This window comes from Fukomys damarensis, unplaced genomic scaffold (assembly GCF_012274545.1).
Source record: "Fukomys damarensis isolate Sample0158 unplaced genomic scaffold, DMR_v1.0_HiC HiC_scaffold_1, whole genome shotgun sequence".
NCBI lineage: Eukaryota > Metazoa > Chordata > Mammalia > Rodentia > Bathyergidae > Fukomys > Fukomys damarensis.
The window spans coordinates 67,727,424-67,745,174 of record NW_022900913.1 but is presented as its reverse complement, the minus strand read 5'-3'; the positions used below and the strand labels follow the sequence as shown (position 1 = coordinate 67,745,174).

The window sequence follows — 17,751 nt, the reverse complement described above, 5'->3', positions numbered from 1 at the left end:
GTAGGGAAGGCTTGGGGGTAGTTCTCACGGTCTTGGGGCAGGGAGATTCAGAAGCCAAGCAGCACCCTCAGGACCCTGCTGTCCTCAGCTGGAGTCTGCCTGTGGCACAAGTGTCTGGAAGCAGAAAGATGCTGTCTCTTCTGAGTCCTTGTAGGATCGTGGGAACCACTCTCTGAATTTAGAAATAAATTCTCCTCCCATCTCAACAATCAGAAACTGAGACATGATTCTCCTAAAACAGCCAGGAGCACATAAGTTGGATAAGATCAAGCAAAATGTACCTGTTCCTTGAGTGCAGGGTAACTTGCCACCACTACCCTATGGTGGGAGGAAAGGGCACTCTGGAAGAGGCCACTCTGGAAGAGGAGGTGTGAGGCTGTTGAATCAGCAGAACACCTGTTCTTCATTTCCCTCCATCCCTCCAGGGGCAACAGCGCTCCTGAAGGTGGTATGTGTGCTTTACATCTGAGACTTTATGATGCTTTTATGTGTACCATTACTATAAATGTACTTTATCTTATGTACCATTGCATAGCTTGTTTTTCATTTTCTTTCTTTCTTTTCTGTATTTCCTAACTCTCTTACCTATGTCGTATGGGTAATGTCGTATTACTATAGATTTATGAAGTCGTTTTTATAGCTGCATCGTGGTCCATCATTAAATTCCATTGCTTTTTTGATTCCCTATTTTTGTTGATTACCTCGGAAGCTTGAATGGAAGTGAGGGAGAAGCCTCTGAGTCTGACAGATATTGAGACTTTTGAATCTCCAAATTATCCTGTTGAAGTTATTAATCATTTTTATTCTTTTCACAGTTAGCAACAAGGAACACGTTGATAACTATTCCTAGCCTCCATATCAATTGTTCATTGCATTTTTTTTTCTTTGAGCCAAAGGCTTTTTTGAAAATGTGATATAGCTGATGTGCCTTCTCCCCAGGAGGATGTGCTCATACGCATATACTTCACATTTTTCTAAATGGCGAACCCCCGTGAAGCCAGCCTAGACCCTGGCTGCAGACACACATTTCCTCTGAACAGAGGCAATCAGATCTCATTCTCTGCCTCAGTGTGATCTGTGAGAAGGACAATTTTGCTTTCAATCCTTGAATTAAGTATGTGCCTTCCGGCAGAATGTGAGGATTGGCTTTTCTTTAGAATTTGTCTAACTTTTTTTTGGTCTTAACCCTTTGCAAGTGAAATAGAGATTTGTAGCAGTTTCTGAATAATTTATCTGACCAAAAATGCAAATTCTCAGTACAGAGTTGGAGACAGTATTTTATTCTTCAATGCATGGAATAATTTCTCACATCTTATTGTATTCATAAACATTTTTCTTTAAGCAAGATACAAGGCACAAAAGAGTCTTCTTTTTTTCTTTCTGATGACTGCTACAGAGGATGTGGTATTAACTGGAGACTCCATTTCTCATTTCTATTGTACATGTTTTAGTTGTTATATCAATTTTGTAATCAAATCATAAATACACACTTCTCCCATTGAAAATGGAGTTAGATCCATCAGTGTTCGACATCTTGCCATTTCAGTTTCATTGTCCAGATGCTAAAGTTTAATTCTTTCTAAAGATGACCCATTTGCAAGCACCTTCATCCAGGTCAGCATTTGTCTCTCTAGGGGCCAATTTCTTGAGTGAGCAGTACTGATGAAAAAGAATTTCTGAGTGGAATCTATTAGATTGTAAAGGGGTAAGTAGCAGAAATTCATGGGGCTATTTTTAGAGCAACAGAAAAAGTGAGTTGCTGCAGAATGTTTACTTTTTGGCATCCATAATAGTGAGATGACTCAAGAATGCAGTTTAGATTTGGTCAAGGGTTGGGGGCAGACTCTTGGGCCCCTCAGAGATAGTCCACTTTGAATCATTTGAACTTAGGAACCAAAAGCCAATGACACATATATATTGGAGAATAGTAACTGCAGCATAGCCAGCCACACAGCCAGGACATATGGGGAGCAATCTGGCAAACAGGTGTGTGTCTCAGGAAAAGAATCCGGTCATGAACTAAATTTCATACAACATGTTTAGTAGAATGTCTTTAAGGAAGAATAATTAGCCTCAATGACACATCTGAAAGGAAAAGGACCCAAAAAGATGAAAATAACTTATTTTAAAAATATTTTGAAATAGAAGCTGTAATAACCACAGAAGCTAAATATAAAGTGAACATAGAAACTTGTGGCAACATGTGAGCTTCAAATTTAATCTTTTCCCTGAACTTACTGGTCAAACTGTGAAAACCTCAAGCTTTTGTTCTTGCGGCTGTGTGGAGAATAGGACATATGAGATCAAGTCTGTGCACCAAACTATATGAAGCTAATGAGAGATTTAGTTCTACTAAAGCTGGAAATATGGTGAACACTTTGTGCAGAAAGGGACATCAAGGAAAACTTCTCTTTTTGTCTTTGGAGTTGCGTGGAGTATGAGCATTTTCCTAAAAAAGAAGGATGGTGACTCAAGTTTATACCACCTAACAAAGCTCAAAAGAGAGGTCAGCTTACAGTGGCTATGGATTCTAATGCTCTTTGACAGGCAGTAGGAGCAAGCATAGATAACCTCTGCAGGACAGTGAATGCCCATGTGCTTCAGAAGGTTCCAAAGGAAATTGTAAGGGGGAGGGAAGAAGGGGGGTGATATGAGTTAGACCCAGGAAAAAGAGCTGCTTAATCAGACCTCAAATGATTTTAAATATAAGAATTATGTCACAGAATATTAAATAAGTGTGATTACATATGTTTCAAAAATAGAAAAATAGAGTAGAGAACAGAAATGAGAAAAGAATAGAAATAAAGGAAAATATTTTATTCTTAATAAAAGACCTTAGAACACAGGAAGCAAAATTGAGAAACAAATAAACAGAGCATCAAGAAATTACAAAACCTAATATTTAAAGTTTAAATTCTTAGAGGAAGGGTTAAACATCAAAGTGGCTGTATATGGAGAAAGACCTAAGGAATTGGAGACCATGAAGAGACTATTTAGAATGTATGTCAAAGAAACAAAGGTATGGAAAGTAGGAAAAGGAGGCTGAGACTCACAGAAGATTGAATAATAAGACAACTCACTTTTGATTGGACTTCTAGAAGGAAGTAGGAGAAAATGGGGAATAGAGAACATTAAAAGTTACAATATGAAATTTTCTAGAATTATTGAGAGCATACTGTAGATCCAAGAAATCCAAGGAACAGAAACAATAAAAAATGAGAAGGCCACATTCAGGCACATCAAAGTGTGACACTATAGAGCAACAAAGGCAAATAAAAATCTGAAGCGCATCTGGAGAGAAAACAGCTCATCTACATGATGCTGGCCTCCAAGATGTCCGAGGCCTGATCCCGGAGCTGAGGAGTGTTACCGTGTGTAGCAAAATAGATTTTGCAGATAAAAGGAAGCTAAGTACACTGAGGTGAGGAGATTATTTTGGGTGATTTGGGTGGGCCCTGAGTGCAGTTATAGCATCCTTATAGGTGGGTAGAGACTCGAATGTATGGATGAGAAGGTATTGCAGCCCTGGAGGCAGAGACTGGAGTGATGTGGCTGCAAAACCAGCATGCTGACAGCCACCATAAGCCGGGAGGGTGAGGAGTGACTCTTTCCTAGTCTCCAGGAGAGCATCTTGCCAATGCTTCCCTGTCTGCCCAGGAGGACTGATTTTGGACTTGTTGCTTCTGGAAGTGTGGCAGAAGAAAATTCTGTTATTCTAAACATTCCAGTTTTGTGACAGCTTATTATTACAGCTGTAGGAAACTGACCCACTGCAATGGAAGTCAGGAGACAGAGTCCAGTTGCTCTGTGGGCTAAGGGAAAAGAGAAGTCAATTTAGACTGATCTTTTCTAAAACAAGATGAAAATCCATTTTCTTGCAAGAGAACAGAACAAGAACAAACTGAGTTTGTCACCAAAAAACCCACATTAAAGATGTTCTCAGTGGTGAGCTTCAGAAGAATACTCTCAGAGGTAAGGCTAGAAGTTCAGAAAAGAATGTCTAACAAATATATCAATCAATATTGGTTACATAGACAAGCAGTGACTGTCTAAAGCAATGGAAATACGATGCAACAGAAGGATGTAAAGACAGGTAGGATTAAAATACTGGGTGATACTTGCCTATTAGTTGAAGTAGTGTTCACTAGAAGTTGATGTTGAAGAAGTTCATAAAAATACCAGTTAATTTCACATTTTTAAGTATACATAATAAAATAACCAGGATAAGTACTAACAGGCTGACAGAAAATATAACATTGAAAAGAGGGTAAATAAATGAAAATAGGAAAAAATTTTTTCCAATGTGAAAACAGTAAAGGATAAAAAACAGCAAAATATATAAGTAATTGTATAAAATCAAATATGTATTCATAATTAATATAAATGAATTAAAATTTTTACTAAAATCTCAAATGTGGGTATAAAAATTTCTAGTATATTTTGTTTTTAGGAGTCCCAACTAAAATGCGGGAGAGATTGACAGCCAAGAGGTAGAAAAAATTAGGGCAGCACAGAGGTGGGAAAAGAGTGGGTAGATACTAACCAAAATAAAAGTATCAGACACATTGGACTATAAGTCACAAAGCATTATTAGAATAAAGAGGATATATATATATATATATAATGATAAAAGGTATGTATGGAAGATATTCAACTCTGAAGGATTAAGGAAGTGAAAACTGAAATTTAACAGTATTTCAGTTCATACAAACTGGCTAATGTTAAGACATCATGCAGTATTAGATTCAGGAACTGGGTTAGGAGATACACATTTCCAGGCCAAGGCCTAGTGACCTGCCTTATCCAACCAGTCCTCACCTCTGAACAGCACATCAGCCATGAACTCATCAGTAGACAAGTCCACCAATGAGTGTAGCACTCTCACAATCCAGTCGCCTTCCAAACATGTGAGACTTTGTGGGGGCACTTCAGGTCCAAACCATAACAGTGCCCTTGAGAAATTATACAGGTGCATCAAGACACATACATAAGAAAGCAAGTGTACTCAGCAGCTTTGTTGGTAGGAGTAAAGAAACCAAGACATCCAAATGGCAATCAACAATAGGGTTAGGGAGGAGTGGAGGGGTTGAAGGGAGGTCAAGGGAATGGGGGAAAAATAAGAAACAAGATGAATTGTGTAAAGGTACAAATTTCCGAGGATGAATGTCATTTTATTGTACATCTTAAATGTACCAATTAAGTTTGATCAACAGTGTGATCGTCTATAGCCCCCAAAATGATTAGCCTAGAGTGGCTCCCATCACCATCACTAGAACTTTATGCTTGATACATCGCTTTTAGACATTAGCGAATGCCGGAATTATCTAAGGAGTCCATGGAGGAAACAGAGATTTTCGCTTGTTAATGTGGGACATGGCTGGTTCTCTGCAATTTTATCAGATTCTGATTCAGTGCATGATAGAATTTGAGAACCACTGTGTTAAAACACAGCTTCAGGAGGACTGCATACCATTCAGCTTACACACAGCTAAAGAAAACACAAGGTTACACAGTATGTCCTGTAGATTACATATGTGAAAAATCACACAGCCTTCTCTGGAAGGAGTGGGGACAAGCATTTGGGGGCAGGCATTCAGCCAAAGTGTGGGCATTCATTTATTCCTTAGCTTGGAGGTCATTCATATTTATGTATTGTTTATGTGCGTGAAATGTATTTCACCATATAAATTTAAGAGTTAACAAAAGAAGAAAGCTTTATTTTGGGGCTGTGTACTATAGCGAGCATCTGCGTGTGATGTTTCCACTGCTAGCTTACTGATTTCCAATAGCAGTGTTTACACATTGTTTTGCTTCTTCTGCTCATTAACAGCACTACCTGGAAATGTTCGTTCAGCTGGGACAACGGGAGAGTTTGTTCTCCAAATAGGTTGTTGAAGTTGGCTGCTTGGATTGCCAGTGCACCATTAGAAGGTCTAGAGGTTGGGCTCTCCTGTCACGATGCAGAGGAATACGCAGGAAGCAGGGCAGGGGTGAGCGCATCCTTTTTCCCACCTCTTGCTACTCAAGGGAACCAGTAGAGCTAACAGGACAGGAGGACAGGAGGATAGGAGGACAGGAGCAGGACCCAACTTGGAGCAGCTGAAACTGACCAGTCACACCTATTCAGATTTGGAGTGAAAGGAGGAGGTGACCCTTTTCCTCACTTCTAAAGAATTGGGAGGTTGCTTTTGTGGATTCTCACATTCTGATTCAGGTATCTCTGGCCTGGACAGGAAGAATAGTCCCAGGAGAACAAGGAGCAGGTCAGGGGGGTCACTGGTATACAGTGATTGTGCTGTGACCCAGAACCAGTGGGTAAGGACTAGTTCAGGGCAGACAGGGAGGTCTGCAGTGTTCCAGCAGATCCTCACTATGGGGAAGGCTTGTGGCAGCTAACGGGTTGGTGGAGAGCTGTGCCAAGTCTTCAGGGAGTGCTGGGCAGGCAGAATGCGAGAGAGACAGGCAGGAGATCAGGGCACCCGGGGGCAGAGGCTAGGCCCCCATCCCTGTTCCATCACAGCTTCACCTGGCTTACTTATGCCAGGTGCTGCTGCAGCTGCCAGGGAAAGTGGGCTGCACTTACAGAAAGGTCCAGCACCACCTGGTAAGTCAGCTCCCTACAGGTTTCTAGGGTTCTGCTTGGGTTGTGCTGGGAAGAGCTCAGTGCTGCTGGATGCTCTCCAAGAAGTGAGGTAACAGAGGATATTTAATAAAAGGGCTTCTAGTTGCTGCCCCTACAATGGCCTCTGCCCTCAAGAGAATGTGGGGAATCAAAAGCTATGAGACATATGTTTCCTCTCAGAAGTGTGCAGGTCCTAATTCACCCCAGTATGCATCAAATTACATGTTTCACGGTCTCATGCTTCTTCCAGATAGAGAATTCCCTCCCCCTGTCCTCTATATTCCTTCTTCAGGGTAAAAATACCTAGTCTGCTTGTTGCCTCGTCTAATATTCCTTTTTCCCCCGAGGTGAGGATGTGGTTGGTCTCATCTGGATTTGATGCTCAGGCTGTGCCTTGCTCCCCAGTACAGTGAGAGCAAAGCTGGACACACAGTGTACTTCTTATGCTCCCCGAAGCCCCCTGTGTTCCAGGCCTGTCCTACGGGCCAGTTTCCTTATTTTTGATAATCTGTTGGTCCCAATCCAGCAAGATCATCTTCTCCCAAAGACACTTTTGTCTGAACACAAACTAGTGCTTTAAGCCCCAGTCCAATATGAAATCACATGTTCATTTTCCCAAGATCTCTGCAATTCACTGTACTTGGGGACTATTGATCATATTAAAAGGACACAACTCTTAATGTTTTATTCTCTTTCTGCTCAGCATGTGGTTTCAATTGACTGGGCTTCACACACACACAGTGGCTTCCAGACAGATCCTAAATATGTGGTTTGCCAGCTTGCCCTTAAAAATGTTATGCTTCCTGTTTAAATGATTTTGCAGCCCTGATCACTAATTTCTAGACGCATGAGTTCCACTTAGGACATCTCAGTGCCTCAAATAAGTCATCTTCAAGGAGGAAGGGTTGAAGCTGATTTTGAAACATATTCATGGTTACAATTGACTCGCAAACAACTGCCAATTTGGTCCCTTCTTAGAACCAGTGAACCAGAGCTTTTTTGTCCTGACTGTCCATTTTTTCCCACTGCTGGGATGCTTGGTGCACATCTGGCTCCATCCTTTGTGGCCTTGTGTGGGATCCGGCTATGCAGCTTGGTGCTGTCCTTCCTGCCCTCCCTTCCTTCTGCCTACATATCTCTAATCCTCTCTCCACATAGCAGCAAGAGGTCATCAAAAATGTCAATCTGATTACAGCTCACGTGTGTCTGGACTCTCGGGCTCATCAGTGCCCTCAGTGTAGGTGGTTTATAAGATGAACCAACTCTCGTACCCCTATCTGGCCCTGAGTACAGGTCTCATCTTGCTTCTGGCCACTCACCTTTTGGGCCCTCACAACTTCACCTTGCAGAGCCCCTGACCCTGGCTGGTGAATATCATGGCCTTCCACACACAATACTAACGATACAAAGAGCAAAGTTGGTCGGCTCCCCAATGCTTGGCTGTACCCCAGCTTCTCAGGTGCATGACACTCCTCAAGCAGTTTGCCTAAAAGGCTGATTTGTACATTCAGTTCAGGCCTCCTCCCTGGACAGAGTTCCCTGCAGCCAGCTCCCTTTGTGATTCCTATGATTCAGGGTAAAATGGGATAATGATGTATTTGCCTCATAGAATTCCAAGGGTCTTCGGAGCTCTAGATGATCTACTAATGCATGTGAAGAGCCTGATGCAAGACAGATCTGATGTGGAATGCACAGTGGGGGTCGTTAGCCCCCGAGATACTAAGTGAACTTTATCCCATGTTGATGAGAGAGATTCACAGAGTGGGATTATGTCTGACTTTTGCATGGGCGTGTTCTGTTGCTCAGTATGGAGCAAAATGCAGAGTAGATGTTGGGTAGATGTTTGGGAATGTATGAATGAATGAATGAATGAATGCATAGTTTTGCAAACTTTGTATGCAGGTCTTTTCATAAAACCAATCTGATTAAAGAATTCTGGGAAGCTCATTGTGTTTTGATTAGCTGTGTCACAGAAGCTCAGTGTTACTTGCCTAAATCAGGTAGGTTAGTTCCAACTGGAAATTCAGCCTTTGTGTCTGGCTGATGCCTCCTGTGATGACAGTGTTGGCTTCTCAAAGCTTGAACCTGTGGAGACCAAAGCAGAGTGTTTTAGCCTTAGACATACTTTTCTGGCTTTCAGGGAAAAGGGTAAAGAATCCTCACTGCACCTATGAGACAGAAGTGGTGTTTAGTGAAATGTGTGATAGGGGCCCAGTCCTTGGACCTCTTTGGTATTGCCTCTTTGGGCTTTTGTCCTACATGCTCTGGTTGGGCTTTTTGCAAAGACAGTTCATGAGTCGATGGTAAGCATGGGTCTGATTATTTCTCCAGGAAATCAGTGACCCTGAGATCCTGGATCTGGTCCACAGTGCCCTTGGCAGAATGACCGTGGTCCGCCAAATCTTCCCATCTGCAAAGGACAACCAAAAGTGCATGAGGAACAACCACCGCATCTCCTCCCTGCTCTGCGACCCCCAGGAAGGCTACCTCCAGATGTTGCAGGTCAGTGCAGTCTCCCCTTCATGCTGGGACCTCGTCACACCCCTGGCCTGCTGTGAGAGACATACCCAGGCCTCCTGGGTGCCAGCCTAGTGCTGTTGCACACCAATTTTAATTACTCAAACTCTGTCATTTGGTGAAACTGAAACGAGTCTCCTGGGCAGTTTCTCTGTATGTCATTTGCAGGCAATTATGCCCCTTGTCAACATGCAGGGCGTGTTAGCTCTCCAGGTGCCTTTGGTAGTTGCAAGTTACCTGCTTGGGGGAAAGGAGATTACAGTCTGTGAGGCCTCAATAACTGCTCCGTGCAGATGGGGTCATCTGTCTGGGTGGATACAGGGTCTTCTTTAAGCTCTTCCTTGTTAGAAATCACTAATGGAAACATGGCACCTATAGACGTGGAATTGACCTTGCCCATCTGCTGAGTGCTGAGGCTAAAGTCAACCAGGATGCTTCTTGGTTCCCAAATGAGCAGAGAGAAGCCAGAGCATGGGGCTAGGACATGTCCCCTTGCTCCATTACTTCAAAGGCAAGAGGAACCAAGTGGCTATGTTCAGCCCTTTAACTGCTGTCCAGCATGTAAGCAACAGGCATTGGCTTGTTTTGTGGCCATGGAATAAGATGGGGACACTCATGCTAGTTGGAACAAGTGATTTTCTGCCTGGAGGTTGGGGAGCAACAAGGAAGGAGACTGCCTGCCAATCACCCCGAATCTTCTTTCCCATTAGGAATGTTACTCACAAGAAAATGGTTATTGATGTTTGCTGGAGTCACATGACAGAGGGGAGCGTTCTACCAGTTGGGTTTATGGAAGTTGGCCTAGACGTTTGTATTTGTGACCTAATTGCCACTTAAGCATTTGAAATCAGTTCAGCCTTCTTCACCCAGACAGGTGTGAGGAGTACAAACCAGGGCTTCTGGTCAGAGATGGCTGTAGTTGCCACCTGAGTGGCACCTCAGGACTTTGTGGTACCATGATATCAGGGGCCATAGATCTTGGGGAGGGGGGGATTACTGGAATATTGTTTCCTCTGTAGACATATGTAATTTACCAAAGCATTGACTTTACTCCATAATCTTATATTTTGGGAGAAAAAGAAAATGTGTCTCAATAGATGATACAACGGGAAATGCAGTGTTATGTCAGTTCACAAATGCTTTTGCTCAAGAACAGTTTGAAAATAGAAGCATTTTGCAAAATTTTGCTTCTGTTCACAAACTCCACATTAGGTGATGAACGTGACCATGGCTATCTTCCCCAGAATCATGGAATGAATTAAGTTAGTGAACTGGGGTACCATTGTATATTCTCAGGGGATGGAAAACTGCAGATATCTGTGCCCGCCATGCAGGGAGCCTGTTAGCTGGATGGGCTGGATGGGATGTGTGAGGTCTTTCCGAGATAGTAAGGGGTAGCCCAAGAGAGTGGATGAGTAACCCCTGCAGGAATAATGAACTTGACTGTGTTGGGCTCCTGGGTCAGAAAGGTCCTTCGTGTAATTAAACCTTTTTGGATGCTACTGCTGGTTCTTTCTGGAGTCTGGAAGAGGTGGCAAAGGCCATGTAAGTGCTTCTTACTGGGCCTCTTTGTTTCATGACTGCATTCCATGTGGACAGAGAGGTAGGCACACAGGGGAAGGCAGTGTCCCCTCTGCCCCCAGTGCAGGAGGAGCAGTTAATCCCTCTGCTCTATGTCAGGCCAGGCCCTGTGAGGCCCTCATCCCCTGGAGCAACTCCCTAGGTATTTCCCCTTGGAAGGGCTCACTGTTCTCGCCAAAGCCCTGCCCCATCTGCCTCTGTCCTTCTCTATTTCCTGCTAGGCTGGGGCAGGGGAGAGAATGGCAGTTCTTTTCAAAGTCTGCATTTATTCCTTTTGTGGTGGACCAAAGTGTGCAAAGGGGTGGGTGCTTTGTCTGCAAATCTGACATATTAGGTACAAAAGACCTGTCCACTGGCAGATGATGAGAGAGCAGGGAAACCAAGGGCCTGGAGTCCAGCTGTGGCCACCCTAAGATACATGGACCCAGTAAACAGAGGCACAGTGCTGAGATGTAGAGCTAGGCATCTTTGGATGAAGCAAGAGTTATTGGACCTAGGAAGCCTGAGACAACCTCCTTCTCTCTGCTTCTGCTGAGACCCAGGCCTTCTAGAAGGAGAAGGATCCATGTGTACCTCGGCAAAGATCTTATGGTGGGCCCAATAGCAACAAGCAGTACAGGAGCCAGATTTCCTGTGTGCAAATCCCAGTGACTCTACTTCCTAGCTACTTAATTATTTTATTTGTTTGTCATTCTGTGCCTCAGTTTCTTGATCTGTCAATTGGGACTTAGAATATTATGTGCCCTAAAGCCAACATGAAAGTTCAATAAGAGAACACATGAAAACCATTCAGAATGAGGCTGAACTGTTAATGGTATCGCCATTACTGAGGAGGTGGCCAGGTGTGTTCACACACATACACACACACACACACACACACACACTGCTATCTCTGTCTTTCCAAGCCTACTTCTTTTTTTTTTCAGCTTTAATTGAGTTTATTGGTACATTTTAGGGATACAGTACAGTTACATTCATTGTTGGGATCTTGTACCTCTACATGACAGGTCTTGGTTCTCATTTTTCCCCTTTGTCTCTGCCTTCCCTTCACCCCTTCCTCCCCTCCCCATCTACAAACACTTTATTTACATCTTTTCATTATCTCACATTTGTTTCTTTTCCCTTATTACCCTTCCCCTACCCATCCCACCTTCCCTATACCTTTAGTCCCTTTCTTCACATTGCACAATGTCAGTAATCTCATTAGGATCTTATGTACTATTACAGTCTATTCACACCAGAGAAACTATTCAGTATTTACACATGTGTGACTTACTTATTTCACTTAGGAGTATATCCTCAATATGTATCCATTTTCCTATGAATGAATCTATTTCCTCATTCTTTATGGCTGAGTAATATTCCATCTTATAGAAAAACTATGTATTCTTTATCCATTCTCTAACTGATTGGCAAATGGGCTATTTCCAAGTTTTATCTATTACAAACTGTGCCGCTATAAACATGGGTGCACATACATCACTGTGACACGATTCTTTTAGTTCTTTTGGAAAGATACCCAGCAGAGGGATGGCTGGGTGAAATGGAACCTCCAGTCCCAGCTCTTTGAGGTATCTCCATATTGATTTCCACAGAGGTTGCACCAGTCTGCACTCCCACCAATAATGGAGAAGGGTTCCTTTCTCCCCACATCCCTGCCAACATTTGTTATTGTTGGACTTCTTGATAGCAGCAAAACAGGGAATTGAACTTGGGTCCTTACGCTTGCAAGGCAGGCCACTGAACCGCTGAGCTAAATCCCCGGCCCCTGTTGTTTGATTTCTTGATAGCAGCCATTTTTTGTTGGGTGAGGTGGAATCACAGTGTTGTTTTCATCTATATCTCTCGAATGACCAGTGATGTGGAATATTTTTTTCATATATTTGCTTGCTGCTTTTATTTCTTTGTCTGAGAAATGTCTGTTCATTTCAGATGCCTGTTTTTGAACTGGGTCCTTATATTTGGGGGAGCTGGTTGTTTTGAGTTCTTTATATATTCTAGATAATAGTCCTTTGTCTGAGGAGCAGCTGGTAAAATGTTTTTCCCACATTGTAGGTTGTCTCTTAGTTCTGTTGATGGTTTCTTTTGCAGTGAAGAAGCTTTTTAATAAGATGAGATCCCAGTTCTTGATTCTTTTTGCTAGTTCCTGCGCTACTGATGATTTGTTCATAAAGTGTTTTTCTATGCCAATGTCTTCCAGAGTTCTGCCTAACTTATCTTCCAGCAAGTTTAGTGATTCTGTTTTAATAGTTAGATCTTTAATCCACTTGGCTTTTAATTTAGTGCATGGTGAAAGATAAGGATCCAGTTTTAATCTTTGGCAGGTTGAGATCCAGTTTTTCCAACACCATTTATTGAGGAAGCTATCTTTCCTCCACTGAGGATGGTCAGTTCCTTTGTCAAAGATGAGGTAGCTGAGTACATCTGGATTTGTTTTTGTGTCTTCCAATCTGTTCCACTGATCCTCTGGTCTGTTTCTTTGCCAGTACCATGCTGTTTTTATCACAGTGGCTTTGTAGTATAGTTTCAAATTGGGAATTGTTACACCTGGTGCCATGTGTCTGTTGCCTAGGATGGCCTTTGCTATTCTAGGTCTCTTATGATTCCAAATGAATTTTTGGATTCTTTTTTCTAGTTCTGTGAAATATAGTGTTGGAATTTCAATTGGCATTGCATTAAATCTGTATAGCAGTTTTGGTAGTATAGCCATTTTCACTGTGTTGATTCTTCCTACCCAGGAACAGGGGATATCTTTCCATTTTTTTTATATCCTCTTCAATTGCTTTTTTCAGAGTGCTATAGTTTTTAGTGTAGAGATCTTTTGCTTCTTTTGTTAGATTGATTCCTAGATACTTCATTTTTTTTGGATGCTATTGTAAAAGAAATTTTTTCCCTTATTTCTCTCTCAGTGAGTCTGTTATTTGTGTACAAGAAGACTATTGATTTTGGGGTGTTCACCTTGTATCCAGCTACTCTGCTAAAAGTGTCAATTAAGTTGAGAAGTCTTTTGGTGGAGTTATTTGGGTCTTCAATGTAGAGTATCATAATATCAGCAAATAATGACAGTTTAACTTCTTCTGTTCCTATCTTTATTGCTTTAATTTTTTTCTCTTATCTAATTGCTGTGGCTAATGTTTCCAGAACTATATCAAAGAGGAGTGGTGATAAGTTGAGATATAGGCCATCTATTCCAATTTTTGCAGGGGTTTTTTCCGAGCCTACTTCTTAAAAGCAGCACCATAGGTAGGTGAGTGCCCTCCATTCCAGCCCCTTGTCCCAAGGTTCTTGCCCCTCTTACTGTCCATGCCACTCAGGCAGGTGCTCAGTCACACATTCCTGGCTTGGGAGGAGATTGCCATGTCTTTCATACCCATTTGGTGCTTCTCACAATACCCTACTCATGGAGGGTTCCCAAGAAGACCTTACAGGGTAAATCTGTTAAAAGTGAAACACTTCATTGAAGAAATCTCCATCTCCATTTTTTGTCTCTGCTTCCTTGTAGGGGGCTATGATGGCAAGGAAATGTGGATTTATTTACTCCTGCCCAACAACCACTTTAGCAGCCTGTAGATTCATTTCATTTACAAGCCATTCTCTTCAAGTTTCCTTGGAAACAATTACTGCTTCTTTCTTTCCTAATGACAGCATAGAAGGCAAACTAATTTCTACTGGCCTCTAGCTGTGAGATTTATGGAGAAGACCCGAACATGCTTAGAACAACCAACTCAAGAAAAAAAACAAAACAAAACATTGGTGTCATGGATTATTAACTTTGTCTGGATGAAATTAATGAGATTTCTCTTAGAAATGGAGATTTCTGGTCTATCTTTATTCCTTCCCCATATGGCTCTGCTTGGGATGATAATTCTGGTTTAGGAGTCTTTGTGAGGACCATCAAGAATGAGGCATTTTTGCATGATCATCCATCTTTTGGCTTCTCCACTGAGCTGGCCTCAGAAACTCCATCTTCTTCTATTAGGCCTGTGATCTGGGCTTCCTGTGTTCAGAAGCCAACCAAGCACTATTAGAGCAAATCGATTTGGTTGCTTTTTAGTAGGAAGTGCCTGGAAAACAAGATCTAAATAAGGGGCTTCTTGTGTTCCAAAAGCATTGTATTTTCCAGCATGAAGTGGTGCTGTTTATTTTTTCTCTACAAAGCAGAGTCTGATTTGGGTGTTTCTCATTCTCGTTTTCTTGACAAGTTAGTTTAGGGCTTGTCTTGCTCAGCGAGTAATAAAAGTGATAACCAGTCCCTCAGAACTCTGAGCCTTCGCTACAGTTTCCTCAGTAGCCTTGCTCTGAGGAGAATCTCACATACTCTGTCTTTGGAACTGCCTGCCCAGTGCCTTCAGGCCTGTAATTGAAGTAATAAACATAAAATCACATTGCCACCTGATTTATATTCAAATGTGCTTCCAAAGGGGAATGGACAAATGATATAAACTGTGTTGTCTGGTCACCAAGGAGTCTGATCTAGGAATGAAGCTTATGTAAAATTGTTATCAAGTGTTCCCTCAGCTTGGAATCTCTTCTTTGTGCATCTGAAAATTGCTGAATGGTTTTCTGAAATTACTCCTCCTATGCTCTGTCTACTAAGGCATCTTAATGCCTCCCTTCCCCATGCACCCCCATTTCTTTAGAGCTGTCTCTACTCTTCTCTTGTGCCAAGGGTTGTATCAACATGTCAGGAGAAGACTTTGGAGCCTTTCCTGCATGCTCTACACCAGCTGCCTTGGATTTTGTGTTACTAATCATAAAGCCTCAGACACACATGCTTGACAAGGCGACCCAGAAGTCTGTGCTGGAGACCAGTGCACCATGGTCTCCTTTGGTGCAGTTGGTTACAATTTTGGCTGCAGGTGGCTGCTTGAGCATCTGGAGGCCACAGAGCCTCAAGCATTGGCAAGTGCCCCTCCTCTCCCTCCCACTCTCCTTCCCGATTCAGCAGAACTCCCTGCATTCCCTTTGCCCTCTGCCACCATCTGCAGCATCCTCTGTCTTGGCCCTGTTGTGCTCTCTCAAGACAGGTGGGCTGGCAGCAGTTGGCACAGAGGCATCACTGGGGACAGATTCCTCAAGCTGTGGCATCTGGACATCAGCTTGTCCTCCCAGATGGACCCTCTGTCTGCAGTTTATCTGACATTGTGTCTGGGCAGAGCCAATCTAAGGATGTGGTCAGAGGTCAGTGCCTGCTGTTTACCTCTGCAATGTCTCTCAGACAGTCTGCTTTGCTTGATTAATGACAGAGGGGGAGAATCTGGGCTCTTTAGGAGCCTGAGGAAATGCAGCCTTTTTTCATGAGAACACTTCCCACATTTCAAGCTTTGGTATTGGAAGGGTAATGGTCTGGTGTGAGATACAGCTGGTCCGTGTGCTCTGACCCTGGTCTGCCATTCATCTTCCTGTGACTTCAGGGATGATTTTTACCATGAAAATGTGGATACACAATGATCTCTGGTTCCTGGGATGATGGCCATGAGGCTGAAGCACCCCGTAAGTCTTGACTGGAGTTGCAGATTTAGCCAGGACCAGGGAGGCAGACTGTCTGGCGTTGCTGGAGGAGCATCCGCCAGTCCTGCTGTGACCTCTCCCTTCTCATCTGATGAGAATGGGCAGAAGTCTCACCCTGCTGCTCTCCTGATGGGCTTGGAAGCTTCCTACTATCCTGAAGAGCTCAGCACATTTTAGGGAAGCCCTTATCTTTTTTTTTTACTTAATAGGTGAGCAGGACACTGGGCCCTCCAACAGGGCTGTTTCCAACCCACTTTGTACTTGTCTTGGAGAGAAATCAGTGCCTTCCTGGTCATAACAGAATAACAGACTCCCACTCACGCAGGTGCCTGTCAAAGTGTAAGTTCCGTTGACACCTCATCTCCAAGGAGATGGCATTCAATGATGGAGCCATTAAATAAAGATTACAACATGAGAGTGACCCTCATGAATGGTACCAGAACCCTTAGAATGGACAAGAGCCTCCCCTTGCCCTGTGGAGGACTCAGCAGGGAGCTGTCATGTGTGAACCAGGGAATAGGCACTCAGGAGACAGCTAATCTGCAGTGCATTACACTCCACTAAGCAGCACAAAATAGGTGCATGTGAGGTATTCATCCCCCAGTGCCTGCTGCTCTGTCACAGCACCCCAAGCTGACCAGGGAAGTCTCTGAGTCTCTGAATCAGTGCTGCATGCTGGGGCAGGCACAGCCTCTGTGGGGCGCTTTGAGTCCCCTCCAGCTAGCAGATGTGCCTGTTTCCAGAGACTGCTCGCCTGTTCCCCCGACTCTGTCTTCTATTCCCGCTGGCTGCCCTGTGTTCTTTCTGTGGGACTTGATTCTTAAGTAAAGCCTCCTTATTTTCTCATGAAGTTCAGCCTAATAATCTTACTAGTGGGCTTTAGTCCTGCTGACACAAGGTGTGATTCTATAGAAAATGTAGTTACTGGTATAATGGGAATTCTGGTGCTGACTCTTAAAAAATTAGAATCTGTATGTCTATTTAAAAATATTTTATTAGTACATGTTTGTAATACAGAATAGTGATGTTAGTTTTGAACTGGTAGACATGTAATATATCTTGATCCTGTTTAATCCCTTCACCCTTTTCTTCTTATCCTTTGATTCTTTTTCCTATTTCCAAGAGTCTACCTTCTAATTTCCTGTCACCTCTTTTTTATTTTACTCAATTGTAATATTTATATTTCTTTCATAAAACATGATATTTAGCTTTCTGTGTCCGGTTTTGGTTGATTTGATGGTCTCTAGTTCCATCCATTTTCTTGGAAATAACATAGTTCCATTCTTCTTATGGCTGAATAGTGTTCCATTGAGTCCATGTACGTCTTTTTCCTTATTCTGTCACTTGTTGATGGCATATCTTGCATTTGCACAGCTTAGCAGTTGTGAATTGTGCCACTTGAAACATGGAAAACACTTGAAGCAATACATATATTGTTATAATATGCTGTTTTTATTTGGGGGGAATCGACCCAGTAGTGGTATGACTGGATCAACTATTATTATTTTCTGTTTTTAAGA

The 17,751-nt window shown here is 42.7% G+C and overlaps 1 protein-coding gene across 2 annotated transcripts in view; it reads left to right on the top strand.

The window, feature by feature from the left end:
* Positions 1-17,751, top strand: part of Grid1 (glutamate ionotropic receptor delta type subunit 1) — a 652,399-nt gene that overhangs the window by 399,609 nt on the left and 235,039 nt on the right. For both annotated transcript variants that reach the window (XM_033761721.1, XM_033761719.1), the window contains exon 5: positions 8,954-9,124. In XM_033761721.1, the coding sequence (XP_033617612.1) occupies positions 8,954-9,124 (171 nt within the window). The remainder of the gene's footprint in view (positions 1-8,953; positions 9,125-17,751) is intronic.